At 47.4% G+C, this 19,485-nt stretch overlaps 1 protein-coding gene across 1 annotated transcript in view; it reads right to left on the bottom strand.

Moving 5' to 3' along the window:
* The window catches only part of FCSK (fucose kinase), a 1,017,185-nt gene that overhangs the window by 563,377 nt on the left and 434,323 nt on the right, over positions 1 to 19,485 (bottom strand). Inside the window, exons 3-4 of the mRNA XM_086945277.1 lie at positions 8,963 to 9,114; positions 6,703 to 6,753 (exon numbers count right to left, since the gene is read on the bottom strand). Of these exons, the coding sequence (XP_086801403.1) occupies positions 6,703 to 6,753; positions 8,963 to 9,114 (203 nt within the window). The remainder of the gene's footprint in view (positions 1 to 6,702; positions 6,754 to 8,962; positions 9,115 to 19,485) is intronic.

Raw genomic sequence — 19,485 nt, 5'->3', positions numbered from 1 at the left:
TTCAGCACTGTATAAAGAAGCTGCCCTGGTTTGGACTTTATATATTTCTGCAGGAGGGCCAATAACTTTAACAGGACAACTTCTATAGACTTTTAGAATTCCCCCACTTGCTTGGGTTAATTTTAGATTCGCCTTAAAAATCTGTGGCCCACATTCCCTTCTCTCATTCAAAGTGAGACCCAGATAGTCAAAAACATTCACCCTTTCTAGTGGTCTAGAATCCATTTTGGGATGGGGGCAGTTGGTAGAATTGGCATGGAGTACCATATACTTTGTTTTCAAAATGTTGACCTTCAGATTCCTTTTTTTGCAAAACGAGCTGAATTCATCTAGGACACGCTGCATCCCCATAGGTGTTTTAGATAGGAGCAGTGTGTCGTCCGCAAATATTAAAGCTGGTATTCTGCGGTTAGCAAGTTTTGGCGGGTCTATGTCCTTAACAGCGAAAAGGTCCTTTATAAGCCCATTTCACTCCTTTCTCTACAGGAAATGGTGCAGAAAGTTTCCCACTTTTCCTGAATCTTATTTTGGCAAATGTACCTTCATGTAAACGTTTAAGCTGTTGACAAAGGTAAACTGGAGCCCCCATTTCAAGCAGTAAATCCCACAATTGGTCTCCATCTACCATGTCAAACGCAGATTTGAGGTCCACAAAAGTTAGATAGAGAGAACCTCCCTCCAACAGTATAGTTTTCCAATAGATCAGTTGAGGTCTAAACAACTGGTCTATAGTGGAGGTTTTAGACCTAAAACCTGCTTGTAGGGTAGTAAGTATATTATGGTCGTCCATCCAGCTCTGCAGTCTTCCCAAGAGAACACAAGCAAAAATCTTTTGAGTTACATCAATTAGGCTGATAGGCCTATAGTTTGCCGGTTCTAAGGGGGACCCTCTTTTATGAATGGGAATAATCTCCGCACCTGCCCACGTTTGCGGGCGTGTCAGGCCGCAGAGGATTGCATTAAATAGGCACTGCAGATACGGGCCCCAGACCGCCAATTCAGATTTGAACAGGTCTCCTGGGATCCTATCCAGTCCTGGTGCCTTGTTTGGGAGAACTTTGGACAGGGCCACTGTAACCTCACCAAATGAACACGGGGGTGTATCTGCCTGGGAGACAAGAATAAGATCAATGTTAGGCAACCCCATCACAATGACTCCATTTAGAGGTTTGGAATACAGAGGTTCAAAGTGGGAGCGCCAAACCTCCTCCCCAAGATTTGGTTCAATGGCATTCCTGCCCTCAGGCGTTCCGTTCTTTACCAAGTTCCAAAACCCTCTGGAATCTTTATCTTCTAAGGCTTTCTTAATGGCCTGCCATCTGTCAACTTCCCATTCTGATTTAGCTTCTAAAATACATTTTTTAAAAGATGCTTTAGCCTCCCTTATGCGTGGTGTCACCCTGTCGTAAATGGGTCAACAGGGTGTTCTTTGCTTCTCTACATGCCCTATTGTACCAAAGGTTATTGATTCTTTGATTATTCTTTAAGTGGGTTGATGCACTATAAAAAACGCAACTAGGGTGCTAACCATAGCCACATGGTTTTCCCCCAACACTTCTAGCAAGTCAGTGGCGCCATTGCTATCTGCAAATGAGCTTGCCTTGACTAGAAACAGTATAATAGATTTATACAAGGAAGCCTTAGCCTCTGGGGATCGTAGAAAGGTTCCCCATCAAATTATTCTGCCTCCATCAACAGCAAGCAAATCAGAAGGGGGGGATAGTCACAACCTGTCCCTCTGCCGAATGGCACCACTCCAGGGTAACAACCAAGGGGTTGTGATCACTTTTGGCACGGGCTGCACCAGAAAGTTCACAATCCTAAGCCACACCTCCACACTAATCAAGATATAATCTATTGCAGAGGCTTGGCCATTCCTTTCAAAGGTGTATTTCCCTGGGTTATCGGCAGATAGGCGACCATTACATGCTCTCAATGAATGGCTAAGAGTAAGAGTGGTCAATTGCAAGACTAGGGGGGTGCAGCCCTTCACCGGGTAATGGTTACACATTGGGATTCCCCACGATGAATCCTCATCACTCGTGACAGAATCAGGTAGAGCATTCAAAGGTTCAAAGTGGCAATTGGAATCCCCACCAATGATAGGAAAAACTCCATCAGGCAGCGTGGAAAGAAGGGAGGATAGGTGGTCTAACGTCTGCGACGTCTGGCCATACCTAACCAGACGGGAGTAGACGTTAATAATGGCCACCTTTGGTAAATTAATGAGGGAGAGGATAATACAGAGGATATCAGGGCAGTGAGTTTCACTCGTCCTAACTGAGCAGTCTAAATGAACGCCAACCCAGATACCCAACCCCCTGATGGTCTTCCCCTCAGCCCCTGTACCGCTGTTTTACAGTATGTTACAAACCCCACTCTATGCATAGGCTTCAAGGCCCAGGTCTCCTGGAATAGCCAGATCTCATGAGTGTCCATGAATTCACCCCAATCGGGGAGATCCATTTTGGTACTCAAGCCAGCAATATTCCAGGAGAGCATCCTTAGGCCCTGTGCTATAAATTCCTTATTACTCTGAGAATCTGGAATGGGGTCCCCTTTCTCACAGGAAAAAGACAATTCTTCCTCATCGTGACCAACAATAGTTTCAACAATGTCCTCATTACCCAACTTCACCGGATAATCAGGAGCTTCAACTACCTGTTACCTTTGGGCTTCTGTAACCTGGTGTAGGGAGGTGGGTTTCCCACAATGAGTCGCAATAGACTTATTCCTCACCCAGCCGGGCAATGCACAAACTGTATCGATCGGTCCCATTGACGATTTCTTATCCACCAGTTCCCTGTTCGGCTACAATGACTGCTGATGGGCCACAACTTCCTCACCAACAGTAGGGGTACCTAGCCTTTGGGCCTCAGTAATTAAATAATGACTGCTGGTGATTAGTCAGTCTTCCTGATCTAGGACGCTAAATCTGTTGCTTACAGGGAAGGCGACTGGTAGGGTGGAGTCATAGGTACAACGCCCATTGCATGGACCTCCTGTCTACGCTCTCAAGTCCCTTCTTACCCAGTTTACCCATGGCCCCCTCCTTCCCTCTGATGATGGCTGAAAGGGAATGGCAGGATAAAAATAAGTTAAAGGGAGAGACTGTATCTGGGTTGAAGACCGTGTCAGATGCCAATGGCATATGTGCTCTACAGTTAATCAAGATAAAATCGCCCTCAATATGTTTTTTTCTTTGGCCCACCCAGTTGACTCTACGGGCAAATAAGATTTCACTGTATACCTGCGGTGGAAGTGGCCTGTTAATGTTTAACCAATGAGTGCATTTGTTTTTGAGGTCAAAATACGACTCCTCTTTACCATAATCCAACACAGGGACCCCAGCTAGTACAACAACATATGGAGTGGATGCAGGCGGTAAATCTATACTTTGCAAGCTTGGCTTCTTTGCACACTGACACAGCGAGCTCCTATGTGGGGCATGAGTTTTATCCCTATTCACGGCTCCAGGCGCCAAAGCACCCCCGTCCCCCCCATCGGTCAATATCACTCTATTCATATTCTCAGTATCTCAGTAGTATCTACCCCCGGCGTATCATACTGGCAGAATTTACAATAGTGGGAGCCTCAGCACTCCCACTACAAGAGGATACAGGTAAGTTAGACAAGACTGGAAAAGATGAGCTAGAGGGGGCAGAAGGGATACACAGTACTTTTGCTATTGTTTCAGAAGGCCAAATGCCCCCCCCCCCCCCCCACTGTGTTAGCGATATTAGCATGATCAGGAGCAAGTAATGTTTCATAATGCAAAAGCCTTTCCTCTAATAAAGAGAGTATTTCCAGGAGTAGTAAAAGTGATCTAGTGAGTAACGCTTCCATTCTAGCCCAAAAATCCACTCCAGTTTGGGACAGATGGGCATCACCCGAATTTGGAGCAGTCATACCCTCCATGTGAGACAAGGAACAGGTTTCGGATGTTGTTGGCGCTTCTATCGTTTCCGTTGTTCCGGACCTTGTAGATTTTTGGATTTTGGCATTTTTGTTTCTCTGGGGACCTCCACCCTGCTTTCTCTTTGCTGCCGGCTCTCGCAGTTAAGCCACCGCTTGTGACGAAGAACTACATGCAGACCTTGTTAGGGTTTGGGAGGATGTAATACTAGCAGACTTTTTGTTCGCAGGGTTAATATACAAAGTCGTTGTTGCAGACTCCAAAGAACAGGAAGTGTTTACTGGATTCACTAGATCCTGCGATAACTGGTTGGCGCCTCCTGCAGGGGCTAGAAGATCAGTAGCCGAGGCTAAAGATTTCACGGGTGACCTTACGTGCATTAACCCGTCCAAGGATGAACGTTTGGCTAGCATGGGGTCCAGGGATAAACGGCGTTCAGTTAATTTAATTTTGTGCTCCAATACCGATGTTGCTCTAATTAAAAACTGGTCCAGTGTCCCCACCACTGACCCACTCGTGGTTGAATTCCTCCAGTTACCTCCTCTGATAGACATCACAACTTTGTAACCACCCCTACAACCAAGCCCAAGTTCATAAACGTCAGATGGAGATAGTAACACAAATGTGCAACAGTCTTATGAGCATTAACCTTAGAACACAAGGTTCAGAGGGAGGGGCGCAGCCCAGCCTCCACCGGTCTACAACAGGCTTAAACGGTCCCGCCCTTGGCCCGGGCTTCGCCCGGCGACGCCTGCGCGTGTCCCACGACGCGGGAGCTCTGCTCTCCTTAAAAACGCCTCCTGGCGCTTGAAGAACGCGTTGGCGGCGTACGCGCCGCGTGTGCTGCTGGTGGCTGTGGTCCCACTGTAGCGGCAAGCAGAGTGTCCGGTCGGTAATGGTAGCAGGGCTCCCGCTCCACCGGAGCCCTGCTCTCCTTAAAAACGCCTCCTGACGCTTAAAGAGCACATTGCCGGCGTCCGCGCCGCGTGTGCTGCTGGGGGCTGTGGTCCCACTGTGGCGGCAAGCAGAGTGTCCGGTCGGTAATGGTAGCAGGGCTCCCGCTCCACCGGAGCCCTGCTCTCCTTAAAAATGCCTCCTGGAGCTTGAAGAACGCATTGGCGGCGTGCGCGCCACGTGTGCTGCTGGGGGCTGTGGTCTCACTGTGGCGGCAAGCAGAGTGTCCGGTCCGTAATGGTAGCATGGCTCCCGTTGTAAAAGCATGGGTTGTAATTGTTTGCGTGTAACGCCATATATTCACATATACACACAAGACCTTGAGGTCCTTTACAAGTCAGGTAAGGCACCCCAACGTGAAGAGTATGCTACCTAGACATCCTTACGTCAAACCTACAGTCAACCCGCTCTGGGGAAACAAGCCAAAGACCTTGGAGTCGAAGGGGCTGTGTGTGATTGGTCGGTTCTTTCTAATAGGAAGAAATCATGTGGAGGGAACAGATTATTTTAAACAATCAGAGGATCTCTGTGAGAACCTATGAGGACGAAGTATTAATATAATTTAGGAACTTGGACAGCTCTGGCAGCAGAGTCACTTTGTAGCTAATTCTGAAAGTTAAGGTAGCAAACCCACTGGAATCATGCAACAGGAAAGGACCAAATTATACAGCAGTGCTGACTAAATTATGCGTCAAGAAAAAGCTAAATATTCCACGTAATTCAGTATCATTTGTGATAGTATTACTTAATTATTTTGCCATTTCTGCACTATCTGGGTACATTTTTCACCTCATTAGCACCAATCAAATTTAACTCCCAAATACGGCAATAAGCAACTAAAGTGACCAGTCAACCTTTGCAAGAGGCCTTCCAATGTACGACAGTACACGTTACTTCATTTTTTAGTAACTTTTGATCTGTTGAGCTAGAAACAATTTTTTTTCTTAAAATATGCAAATTATACAGCAAATGATTGTTTATGTGGGAAAGGCGGCAAATCCATAAATATGCTGTAAGCGCCGTGGCTTCAGTCATTCTACTGGCCCCCATAATCATGTAAACGCTGATCGCAGCACATGGTGTAAAGGCCTTAGGCCTAAACCAATATTTCCACAAGTAGGTACTGAGTCGTGTAGAGGAGCTGGTGGTGCGGAAAGAAGCCCTCTTCTAAAAACAGTGGAAACGACTGGCTTTAAAAGTCAAAACAAATTGCACAGTTCTCTAAACTAACTTTCTACGCAGTAGGTGAATTCATACGTTTTCTGACTTGGCATAAATGTAAAATGATTTTAGATTTAGACAGGAATTCTTACAAATCTGCCTGTGCTGATAGCTTATGTTTACAAGTTGTGCAGTGCATCATAGATCATACAGTGAATAAGCATGGGGACCTTATCCACACGGAGAAGATAAACGCGTGGGTGTTAGAGGGGAGTCATCCCACATTGAATGATTTAATTGTTTTAAAATATTTATATAAAACGACAATTTATTTGATTCTAGCTTCTCCATCCCTTTCAACCCTCAGGTTTCTCCTTGAGCAATTTACAACTACGATCATAATGTAGATGTTACCTTTATTTGCTTTTTCATTTAACATATCATTAAACGGAGCAAATGTCATACTTCTCTTCAAAAATAATACATTTGATGAATGCAATAAAAACATTTGCTGTATTTTGTAACAAACGTAAGAGTCCCCTCTGGATAAAGGGTATGTTTACAGCAGACTGCCAGGCCAATGGCCGCAATGTCAACAATGTCCTCCTGCATCCCTACTCCTCCACCCCTCAGTGCTTGGCGCCCACTGCACCATCACAGGTAAGACTCACCATGTGCATTATCAGGATCCAGGCGTTCTGCAGGACATCAGCGGAGACCACCTGAGGCGACACAGAGGAACACCATGAGATACAAGCCAGAGCTGGAGACCTCCAATCACATCTGACCCAGACTCCCACCCTAGAGGTGATCCTGCACAGAGGCCAAAGAAGAAATAGACATAAAGCTGGAATATTTAGACCCTCAATTACAAGTTGCAGTATTTCAACACGAAATTTAACTCCAAGGTGGGTCTCACTTTGGGCTATTGCATGTCATTGGACTCAATAATGTGAGGTCTGAAGACAGCGGACGGGTTTCACCGGTGAGGAACTGCATCCAGTGAAACTGCTACAGGGACAGGGGCTGGAGGTAGGAAGACAGCCCAGCACCTGTCCAACCTGTGCAGCATCATGGGAGAGCAGACAGTGCTCCCCCTGTCCAACCGACCCCCATCGGCCCTCTCCCTGACGTCTAGTGGTCCTCATTGAGAGTGGCCAGGAAACTGGGCTGCTATTTCCTCATCAGTAACTGGGGATGGGGAAAATCTAGCCTATTACAATGTAGGCCCAGAAGAATTTGCCAGTATGTAATGTGCATTCACCTGTCACCTGTATTTTAGTGAGAGATGTAGAGGACAGAGCCACAGATTCCAGCTGGTATCTCTGCACCAATATAATGGGATTACAATTTATATTCGCCTGGAACAGGAGTACCAGGTCAAATGATGCTGTTTTTCCACATTCCAAGAAACAAAATCGGCCCAAATCCGTATCCATTTCCCACCTGCTTGGAAAAGGTGGTTAATTGATACGGGGCCTATTTGTAGGGTTGAGATGTGGAAGATGGGCGGCGGGGAGAGCAGAGTAGGTGCTGGAAGAGCTTAGCAGAGTTTCTCCCCCTGTTGTGCATGAGGAGGGCAGATGCAACTGCTGCCCGGCTGCCACCATAGCTCTGCACTAGGCTCCAGTGTCTCAGGGCCTGGCATTACCTGCTCCAGTTTTTACACAGTTGGTAATTCCAATCCCGGACACACCAAACATGTTCAAATGGCCTGGATTTGAATCCTTCCCAAGATACTGCTCCGGGACACTTCTAATGAAGGCCTTAGACTTAATCACTCAAGAATAAGCAAACTACGGAGCCGCCCCCACCACCCCATACCTTGAGAAATTGCGCTTTACCAATCCTGATGAATTGATTGAATAAGGTAAAGGATTGCTTAGGTTTACAGACAGATTTCTCTAACCCTTCAGAGAGAGGCCAAAGAATGAATGGTTTACAAACCAAGGGCGAGATGTACTATGGGATTTTGGTGTGGCAAATCCTGATATTCACAAAATTACAGAGTTTGCGACTACAAAATCGTTTTTTCTTATTTACTAAACGCCTTTTATGAGCGGGTAAAGGTTTACCAAGTCATAAAAAGGGTTTAGAAATGGTTACCAGTTAACAATTTGGAAATGATTTGTTTTGAGCGTCCTTCCTCACTGTGAATTGTGACTATATGTATCAATGATTGTGACCGTAATTCTGGTTGAAAACCCTGAACAGTTACTGACACTCAATTGGGTGTGTCGCTGGAGGGTAAGGAGTTCTTTTTTGCCCCTTACTTTATTGGGAGGCAGAGAAGGCAGTGATCCAGGGTACAACTGGCAACTTTTGCTGAAGGCTTTCACAACAGAAAACTTTATACAGCCCCTTTTCCATTAAGAAAAGTGGACTGCATTAAACACAAGGTTTTCAAAATGCAATCAAAATAATGGATGACTGCCGGCCCCCATCACTATGATTGTAGCTAACCATATAGGGCCTCAAATTGTGACTGGCCTAAACAATATTCAGTAGGTAGGTCATTCTATGACTCCCTACGATTTCTTTTTTCGTGAGCCAAACTATTAATACACTGACAGTTTGCAAAATGAGATACTGGTCGTAATTTATGACCACCATTTGAGACCAGTATCTTGATACATCTGGTCCAATGTCCCTTATAACCTTCAATGCGATTTTCAGTGAGAGAGGCCAGTTATTGAAAGGGGTAGCATGGTGAATTAAATTCATATCACTCCTAATGATTATCCTTTTTACTCTTTATGCCATCCCTCTATCAGCAGGTCTGCAATGGAAATAGAAACTCCAGCCCCCTTACACAGTTGCTCCTTCCAGCTCTTATACATGTTGGGTTACGACACCTCTTCCAGCGACTCCCCTCTAGCTACTCACTGTCCTCAGTGACAAGTGCACAAACCATCCAATTCTCACACTCACTGTATAGCCAGCCTGGGCGCTGAGGTGTTCGGCTGCCACAAGGAGGGCATTAAGCGTTGCCCCGCCGCTGCCCAGATGGGCCTTTGGGTCATCAACGGTGAGCAGGAGGGTCCCTGCAGCGATGGTTCCTCGCTTCTGGCGCACTTCCAGCTCTGTGGAAAGAAACAAAGCAGCTCTAAAGAAGAATTGACTACACCTGGAAATGCTTCTGTCTGCACTGGTCCTTTACAGCAAAGAAACATATAACACAACAACAGCACATCGTACTGAGAGGAGACTGGAACCCAGAGGTTTGAAGGGCGGAGGTTCCTGAGATTCTTGATCTGGACTCAGGGCTCCTAATCCAACGTTTAAACGACAACCAGCCTTCACTTCGAGCTATTGTGTACTATGTGAGTCCTTATCACAAAGTATGAATAAAATGGAGTGCATTCCGGAGTAAGTAACATATCTTCTTGCCACAGGGTAAATCAAAGCTGAAAATGTGGTTTAATTCTTGGTTTTCTAACCCCACCTATGTGGTTAGGCTGACATGTGCATCAACTGAAGTGGCTGATCAGTCTGCAAAATCAATCACCTCTTCACTTTTGCTTAGTAAGAATGAATGAATGAATAATTTGAAAAGCACAGAAATTCCCTGAGGTGTCTAGGCGCTACCTGAAAGCACATGCGTCTGAGTACAGAGGAGATAAGTGTTTTATGCCCGTAAAAGCCAGGTTTTGAGTCTTTTCCTAAAAATCAGCAGGTTAGTCTCCTTCTTGAGAGAGGTAAGCAGCGAGTTTTATAATTTAGCTGTGGATGTAATGAAGCTCTTGCCGCCTCATTTGGCCTTTTTTACTCTGGGAACAATCAGATTTTCAAGATCTGATGATCTTAATGACCTGGACGGGATATAAAGTTTAAGGTGATTGGCTAATTGGATGGGGCCGATTTGATTGAGGGATTTAAAAGCAATGCAGAGGGATTTGAATTGAATGCGCTTTGCTACCGGGAGCCAGTGAAGTTGGAAGAGAGCGGGGGTTACCAACTCTGTTTAAGGAATTCCTTGGAGGACCCTGGCTGCCATGTTTCGTGCGGTCTGTAGTTTTTGGATGCTGCGTTTAGTTGCGCTAGTAAGTAGGGCGATATCAGGACGGATATCACTGTTTTCTTTAATTCTAGCAGGACAGAAGGTAATACCTTCCTCAGGATTTTTAGGATAAAGAAGCAGCTTGATGTAGTGGAGTTAATCTGAGCTTCAAAGGACAATTTAGTGTCCATAATAACTCCCAGATTTTTCGCTCTAGAAACAGGCATGGGTAAGGAACCAAGCTGGTCTGGCCACCAGTTTCTAGTCCAGAAATTAGGGTTGCTGCCGGAAAGCAAGACCTCTGTCTTGGAGGAGTTGAGTTTCAGACAATTGTCTGACATCCAATTTCCAATATGGCTCATACATTCATGGAAGCGGCTTGCTGAGGGGCTAAATTATCCACTTATGGAGACAATTATTTGTGTGTCATCTGCATACGATACCAGGGAAAAACTAGCTTTTTATAAGTCTGGCCAGCGGGGTGACATAAAGGTTAAAAAGAGTGGGACTCGGGGAAATGCCCTGAGGTACCCCACACAGCAGGGAAAAAGAAGGGGATACATAGTCATCTGAAGCGACCAACGGTGATCGCTACAACGGGAAAGCATCTAACAGGGAGCGCGCTTTATCCCTGATTCCTATGGTGGCCATTACTGTCCAACAGCAGCCTGTGATTGACAGTGTCAAATCCTGCTGATAGATCTAACAGGATCAGGGTGGCGCTCCCCCTGCTATCCAGTGTTCATCTGAGCTCCTCAGTGGCCGTGATTAGGGCAAGTTCTGTGCTGTAATGTGCAGGAAAACCGAACTGTGAGGAATCCAAAATTTCATTTTGCTTGATGAAGGCAGACAATTCTAGAATAATGGCCTTTTCCACCAATTTAGAAGGGAAAGGGAGTCTGGAAATAGGCTGTAATTAAGTGGGTCTTTGGTATCTAAAGAAACTTTCATTGCGTCTATCTCTGGTTTTAACTAAAAGTAGGTGGAGTTGGAGGAGTGATCTAAAAACTCTGTTGAATTCTGTGGAGCTCCACTCTGCTCTATGCAGCAGGAGAGTCCAGATCTGGCTGGGCAGCGCACTGCACGTTTGTCATGGAGGGTTCCTGACCCACAGACTGCCACCTGCTTTCACCGGCTTACCTCAGTCGTGGCAGTGATCACAGTGTTTCTTCTCCAGTCCTGGGCTGTAACTAATGAAACCGCTTTGCTGCAGAACTCGCAAGGACTGCGCATGCGCACGCATGGAGAGTGGTGACCTTACCCTGGTCTCCACTCTCCATGCCCGCGCATGCGCAGTCTCGCGAGTCCTGCAGCAAAGGGGTTTCATTAGTTACAGCCCAGGACAAAAATCCTGCACCACCGAGGACGAGGAGTCAGCCCGGGCATGGAGAATGCCACGCCGAGATCCAGGTAAGGACTCAGGCAGGAGCAGGGCCTGATTGCTTGCTTTAAGGGTGGGCGGCAGGGGCAAACTGCACCACGTGGTGGAATCAGAGTTTTTTTTCCGAAATCAACTTGGCAACCTACGCTGGCGGAGCGTAGTTCACCACCCATTCTTAGTTTTAACTTCGAAGCATATGACTGATGGTGAAACTGTGGTGTAATTAGAAAGGGACCTCTATCTTGTTAAAGGGACAAGATTAGTCCGAGCAGTGCTTCTCATGCAGAGCTTGGGGCAACCATTATTTTGCTACTGGGCGGAAGGGGCTGAACTGAGCATTGCAAAGGGTTGTGCCAAATCCAAAGGAAGAAGCTAGGACCATGAGCTCACCTCTGACTTTTGGGAGTAGCAAGTTTGAGCAGTCAAGCCTTACCCTTGACGGCTGTTTGTAAGGTAAACAATATAAGTTGGCACATAAATATCTCACAATAACTCAATTGTCTACACAGTGTTATGTCTCTTTGAAACAAGTACGAGCAAAGCCAATGGTACTCGCCTTTGGGACCTTTTGGCTTTGTCAATGCCTTTGAGCCATGCTGTACAGCATCAGCAATAAAAACTCTATTCAGCCTGGGACGACTCCTGATGGCCGACCACAATGGAAACAGCACCAACCCCCACCGACCATGCACGCAACCTAGGATTCATCCTCGACTCCTCGCTCTCCATTTCCAAACAGGTCAACGCCTCCTCCTCCTCCTGCTACAACACCCTCCGCATGCTCCGCAGGATCTACAAGTGGATCCCGACCGAAACAAGAAGAACGGTGACACATGCCCTCGTCAGGAGCAGACTAGACTATGGCAACGCTCTCTACGCAGGAATCCCAGCCAAACACCTACGACGACTACAACGCATCCAAAACGCCTCCGCCAGTCTGATTGTCAACGTCCCCGGCCGCAACCACATCACCCCCCACCTGAGAAGCCTACACTGGCTCCCCATTGACAAGAGGATCACTTTCAATCTTCTCACCCACGCACACAAAGCACTCCACAACACCGGACCAGCCTACCTGAACAGCAGACTCAACTTCCACACCCCTACCCACCAGCTCCACTCTGCCAGCCTCGCCCTCTCCACTGTCCCCCGCATCCAACGTTCGACCTCCGGCGGCAGATCCTTCTCCTACCTCGCCGCCAAGACCTGGAACACCCTCCCTACCCACATACGGCAGGCCCAAGACCTACTCGCCTTCAGAAGACTCCTCAAGACCTGGCTCTTCGAACAGTAGCAGCATCCTCCCCTTCCATCAGCGCCTTGAGACCCTCACGGGTAAGTAGCGCGCTTTACAAATACTCTGATTGATTGATTGATTGATTGATAGGCAACACTGAAGGCCTTCATACCAGCAAGGACCTGGTTCACCAACCTCTGGAAGGTGGGGCATTCTTGAGTCTCAATGGTATCACCATAAACTGATAGTGGCCCTCTGGAGTGGAAAAGGCTGCCCTCTCCTTTGCTCTATCTGTTAGGGTGATCTGCCAGTACCCTGATGTAAGATCAAAGGTATTTAAGTAGTGGACAGCCCCTAATCTGTCAATAAGCTAATCAGCCCAGATTGTAAAATAAAACTCTCAACTCCGGCCACCTTAGATAGATAGAGTTTCAGTGGGAGGCCTTGAGCTGATCAGAAAGTCTTGGCGTGTGGGTGAGTCAGTCTTCTCTACACTCCCAGCATGGAGGGGTGTTGTATAATGATTAGGGTGACCCAATCATCATCATCAAGATATTTTAGTCGGCTCTACTGAACCATAAAAGTCACAGCAAAAAGACAGATACAGTATAATACACCATAAAAAAGACGATTTGTTAAAATTGCTAAAAAACAAGTATTAAGAACATCAGTATGATGAGGAAAAAATGCAATAATTAGATCGTACCTTTGCAGCACTTAAGATGTAATTTAGTACAGCTTAATTTCACAAACAGTGCAAATAAGCAAAAGCCACTGCATGAGATCTGGTTTCTATGTCTGACTTCATGTCACAGGAACACAACTTTTCACTTCTGGGTTTCAATTTAACTAGGGGGACTCTGTGAGTTGTGGTCTTGGTTCATTTTATTAGGGCCAGTGGGGCCAACACACCTGGAGAGGACATGTAACAATAAAACACGGAAATAGAAAAGCAGTGTCCTGATGACAATGCCCCCTCTGGTGGGTCAGTGTTGTGTCTGCAATTTGTGCTTTTCTTTGTCACTGGCGGCAGGGCTTCTGAGGTTGGACTGAGACACTTCTCTGATAATGTATAGTTTTTGCAAAAAAACTTTTGGCTGTTTTTTGCAAGACTCATTTGTGGATTTCATCATTGAATTGTTGTTTTCCTCATTTCAAGCCTTATTTTGGACCAAGAAGCGAGTTGGTACAGGACTTCTTTGTCTGTTTCTCAAATGAATCGCTGTGGTTTAGACAGGGTTTAATTTGAGCTGCGGGTTCCACGTGATGCCTGGTGCTCAATTTGAGCCTGTGTCTGCTCGGGGTCACGAACACTCATTTTTGGGCACTGGCTCTTATTTTAACTCACCAGACACTCCCGAGAGCAGGAGAGGGAAAAACAAAGCAGAAAGACGGAAGAAGAGAAAGAAGAAAAACCATTGCAAAAGCAGAAAGCAGAAACATGCAAGTGTAAAATAAAGATGCAGAGGGTGCCAGCGTCTTGAGATCCTCACGGGTAGGCAGCGCGCTTTATAAATGTCCTGATTGATTGATTGATTGATTTCCTAGTAGTTATTTAAAGAGGCATGAGGTGATTCAAGACTTGGCAGACTTGGTATTCGGTGCACTGACATCTAGCAGCACCGGCACTTTCATTTACAAATTAAGCACGGCAAATGATAAGTGAATATATCTATATCTACCCTGTGGATGAAAACCGGTGGGTCCATGGTTTGCATTTGTGGGAGGAGGGGTGTCTCTGTGACTTTTGAGGAAGGGGAGGGGTATGAGAAGATCCTCAGAAGCTTCATTGATTGATTCATATAACTTTATCAGTGACTTAATCTCCACTCTCCTCTGGCTGTTGCAGGTAGATAGCGCTGTAGAATTGGTGCTTGCTGCTGAGAAATGTAGCTTATTTCTGGCAGGCTGAAGACCGCCTTTCAGTCTGAGGTTGATGCGATCTTTCGGAAATACTGTTGCTGTAGACATTTCACGTAGCTTTAGGTTTATAAAATCTGAGGTGGCCAAAGGCATGCACTACTCTACACGCCTCTACTCTGTATGTTACTCAGGAGCACAAAAAAACCTCTCAAAGTCAACATTCTAAAGTTGGATTTCGTTCTGTGTGCAACAGTGCATAATGCCTCACTGTTTTTCTAATTGTTGTATTTGTGGGCTGGTTTTGATAGAGGTGCTGTGGGATTTTAAAAACGTAAAGTATTTTTGTTTGTTGTGTGGGTCTGTGTTAACACACTCCTCATTGCTCCAGTACGCAGTCTGCTGAGCCAGTTTGATCATAGCAATCACCCAACCCCACAGCACCGTGATCCAAAATTAAACTGTGTGTTTGGTGCACATCTGATCGCGGCGCCCCTGGCTAGTGTTTTACGGAGCACCAGGGTGCTGCGGCGCCCAGATTGGGAATCATTGCATTAAGTGTGGGTGCAGATCTGTAAAAAAAATATCATGCATGTGCTCCTTCAATATTAAGTTGTACAGCCCTGAATAATCATCAACCTTGCAGCCTCTCACCCAGCCCTTTAGTGCCTTACTCGCATAGTTCAAGCAGTCCACCCATCTCTGTGATGCAATCTTGTGATTGGCCCTGAACCTCTGTCTGTATTTCTCAGATGTCAGCCCAAACTTGTTGACTAGTATGGTCTTCATTGCAGTGTAGCAAGTCTGGTCCCCCACCTCTGGTGTGAGAAGTAGTTTTAAACGACAAGTCGAAGTGGTGGTAAACTGAAAACACAGGCCCAGCAGTGGGAGGCCTGAGAGAGGTTTGAAAGGCAACTTGTGTGGGTGGCACAATCAGTGCTGCAGGTCCCCGCTTTGCATTTAATTTACAGGCCCTGGGTATATGGTATACCCCTTTAGAAGGGACTTACAAATAAATTAAGGATGTCAAATGTGTATACACCAATGTTACCATATTGGGGGAGAAGCACATGCCCTTCAGCACTGTTGAGCCGTGGTAAATGGCTTCGAGTCCCAAGGCCAACAAAAAAAGATACAGCAAAAAGAGGAGGTAAGCAGACAAAAAGTTTGGGGGAAGAGCACCCTAAGGGTGACAGGTCTAACGCCCATGGTGAGGTGGTACATGGAGGATGTGTGGACTAATAACACAGCTGCCGACTTGGGCTGTACTGCTGGGTCCAACACTTCTCTATATGTGCATCGTGTGATTCTGTGCAAAGCACAATCGAACTGGGCTTACAGTGTAAATGTGTCAATAATGCAATTGTAAAGATATGAAATATAATGTTATTGTGAAACGCAAATGTGCAAATCCCCGATAGACGTGTTGCCTGCTTTTCGTTGCTATCGGGTACGTTGGTGCAGTGTAAATGCCAGTACGTACTAGCGGCCAGGGGATCAGCTGCATGAAAGTAATTTCGCTGTTTACTACCAGTTATGAAGGTCTTTCATTAACATTCACTTCCGAGTTGAATTGGACTCGTGCCACTAGCGTCCTCTCTGGATCTGATACGACCTTGTCCGCGCTCCACCTCGGCCTTCACACTGATTGCTGCAGTACTTCATCTCATTCATTGTTTTGTTACAGCTTTTCCTTGGCAGTGATCGCTACCGCGGTTCATGGTCGGAGGTTTTCATTCCATCTCAATTATTTCAATGGCTTTATAAAGACTGCGAGCAGATGCTGTGTTTCCAGTGCTGCCCTAGGCTATGCCCAGAAGCTGGCATGCGTTCAGTTTGTTACGTAGTTGTTATCATTACCCCTGCCCTGTGTTTAAGTGCTCCCAGCTTCAGCTGGTAAGGCATCTCTCGCGCAACATGTGAGTTGTCCAGGATCACACAATGTAGAACTGGGACAGTGAGACCTATACCAGGAGGCATTGCCCTGCTTCTAGCGAGTGGAATATCTGACGTGAAAAGCAGGTGGTTTTGGCGGTCTGGTTTTACGGGGACATAATTTCAACTGTTAATGTCAGCTGGGATTATTGTCCCCGTTGGATTGGCTGTCACATATTAGAGTGCACCCCTCACTGAAGTATGCATTGAACCTGTACTTTACATACCCTGACCTAGCACAGGGCTGTACTGGGGAAGGTGCCATGCAGGCAGCGGTGCAAACATCTGTATTGCAGACACCCCCTACTCCAGCGCTCATTAGATACATGAATGGGCGACTACGGTTTTACATTGCCACCCCTCACCTAGTGGTAGAAATGTACATCTAATCTTTGGCAATAACGAGCCCTTCAAGGCTGGCATAAGGGAGTGCTGCTTACATGGGTCCCATCAGTATAGGGCAGGTTCCTGCTGATAGCAGTAGGCCACAATCCTGGGAGAAAATGGATTACAGGCTCAGCCAATGCATAACAAGCTCAGCCAATAACAGGCTCAGCCAATGGATAACAGGCTCAAGCAATGCATAACAGGCTCAGCCAATTGATAACAGGCTCAGCCAATGCATACCAGGCTCAGGGAGAGAACAGGGCGATTTTCAGAGAAGTGACCACGTGGCATGTTATCATTAGCCTACAAACGTAGAACTTTCATGGTTTGACAGGCATTTGCAATGACATCCACACTTTAACTTTAGTGCGACAAAGTGGCTTAATGCACAGATTGGGTGTAAATAAAACCTAAAATGCATCTTTTAATTTAAGAGATAAAAAACAGATGGCTGTGAAGTGCACAAAATGCGTGTCAAAGTACCTCAAGCAACTATATGTTTTTAGCAAGGGCTATGAGTAGAGATTTTCACACATGGAACAATATTTTCAAACCGGTAGAAGAAAAGAAAAGGCAAAATGAGAAAATGCAAATTTCGCTATAAATTTGCTTGTACATTATGTGTCATGCATATAATCCGCTGGATTAAGCATAGGGCAATAAGCATAGACCAGGAAATCTACCACTCATGTAGATTACCGACACACATCGGTACATTTTTGCTAATCTCCTGCAATGTGTACATGTACTCAATACACAGGTCTAAGTGGACGAAGCATAGATTTATGTATCTTCTGTGAAACGGTCACCAAGTCTGAAACTGTTTTTGTGCCATTATTTCACCATGAAATCGGTCCTTGGTGCATAGGATTTTTTAGGTCTCGCCGTTTCCATTACGAAGGAATGGGAAATGGCGAGAATTAAAGTGCTCAAAATACTCGTGAAATCACAGGTTTTTTCGTGTGGTTTTCTTCGAGTTCACGTGGCCACAGGCACGCGCTTTTGGGCCATAAACTTTCATGGCCATCTGTTCCCCAGCTCCAGCACCTCCCCTCTCTCTCCCCGCGCACAGCCTTCCTTGGATTTCTCCTCCCCCCTCCCCAGCCAGCTTCCCCCAGGCCATCTGTTCCCCAGCTCCAGCACCTCCCCTCTCTCTCCCCGCACACAGCCTTATTTGGATTTCTCCTCCCCAAAGAGATTCTAATCTGTGCTTTTCCGCCAAAGCCATTACAACTTTGTTGGACTTGGCCCGTCTGGCAGGTCCACCCCTGAAGTTTTGTGCTTGTTATATGTGACCTGGGGATGGTGATTCCCCTTCTGAGTGTGTGTGTGGTGAGAGAGACCTGCCTCCCATAGGAATGCATGGGGAATGTATGTGGCTGGTAGTCCCTGATGCGTGGGGCGTGCCGGGTCGAGTTTGGTATGTGTGCGCTCGTGAGGTTGAATGCTACAAGATGATGTATGCGGCATGTGTGTGACTAGAAGGGAAGTGCCACTTCTAGACCTTGGTGCGTGTGTGCAGTAGGTGTGCTGGCGTATGATTGGCTGAAGCCAGCTGGGCCTTCCCCCACCAGGCTGGCTCCACCCCCCTGGGGTGCGTCCAGTGTCCCTAGCCTGGCCAGTAACAAGAAATTCCTTATAACCAGTTCTAGCTGGTTCTCTCCCTGCCTGCCCCTTTGGAGACAAAGGAAGCTCATGTATAAAAGGAGGGTGGGCCCTCTTCTCTCTCTCTTCTTCTTCTTCTTCCTGCTTGGGACCCTGCCAGGGTCGTGCTGCTGCTTGGGCTCAGGGAAGGGCGTGCCTCCCTGAGCCCTGCACTGCTCCTGAACTACTGACTTCCTGGACTTCCTATGGACTCTGCTTTCTATGCCTCTAGCGCTTGGGAGTGCTTTCCTGCTGTCCTAGCGCCTTGGGCGCTTCATCGATGCTTCTAGCGCTCGGGAGCGCTTTCCTGCTGGCCTAGCACCTGGGGGCGCTTCATTTATGTTCCTAGCGCTGGGAGCGCTATCCTTCACCAGCCGGTGCCACCCGGCAATTGACCGTTCGTGTGAGGGGGCCCGAGCCCCCAGCGAGTGCCTACCTCGCTTGCCCCCGCCCTCGCTACATGATCGAGGGAGCCCGGCCCCCGTTGCTTCCCCCGTGATCACCGCCGCAGCCCGGAGTTAGCCGGGGAGGCGCTGCTCCCGCCTTCCTACCCGGGGCCGCGCTACCATTGGCGGCCCTGGGGAGAGCGATGCTGCCCGCTGATTGGTCCTGGCCGCCGAGACTCCCAGGACGTCATCGCGGGGCCGCGCAGGGATTGGCCCGGCTCTGAGGGCGTCCCCGTCTGTCCGGCGGCGAGGATTCCCCCGAGGAGAGAGGGAGATCCCTGCCACCGTCCCGCCGAGTGGAAGCCGAGGGAAGCTGATGCCACGAGGAGCCGCCGCACGTTGAGATCGGTGAGTGCGGGCGGGCTCTGTGGCGCTCCTCTGCCCCTGGGGGGTGCCGTGTGCCCATGAGGGCCCCGAGGGCCCCTCCCTTGGTCCGCAAGTCCGGGAAGGACTCCAACGATGCCCGCCCACAAACAGACTGAGCCCTGAGAGGCTCCACCGTTGACCCCTGCATTCCTTGCGCCTGGCGAGGCTCTGTCGCACCTCACCCCTCTGAGCCCTGAA

This window comes from Lissotriton vulgaris, chromosome 12, assembly GCF_964263255.1.
Source record: "Lissotriton vulgaris chromosome 12, aLisVul1.2, whole genome shotgun sequence".
Lineage (NCBI taxonomy): Eukaryota > Metazoa > Chordata > Amphibia > Caudata > Salamandridae > Lissotriton > Lissotriton vulgaris.
This window is presented reverse-complemented; position numbering and strand designations above follow the sequence as displayed.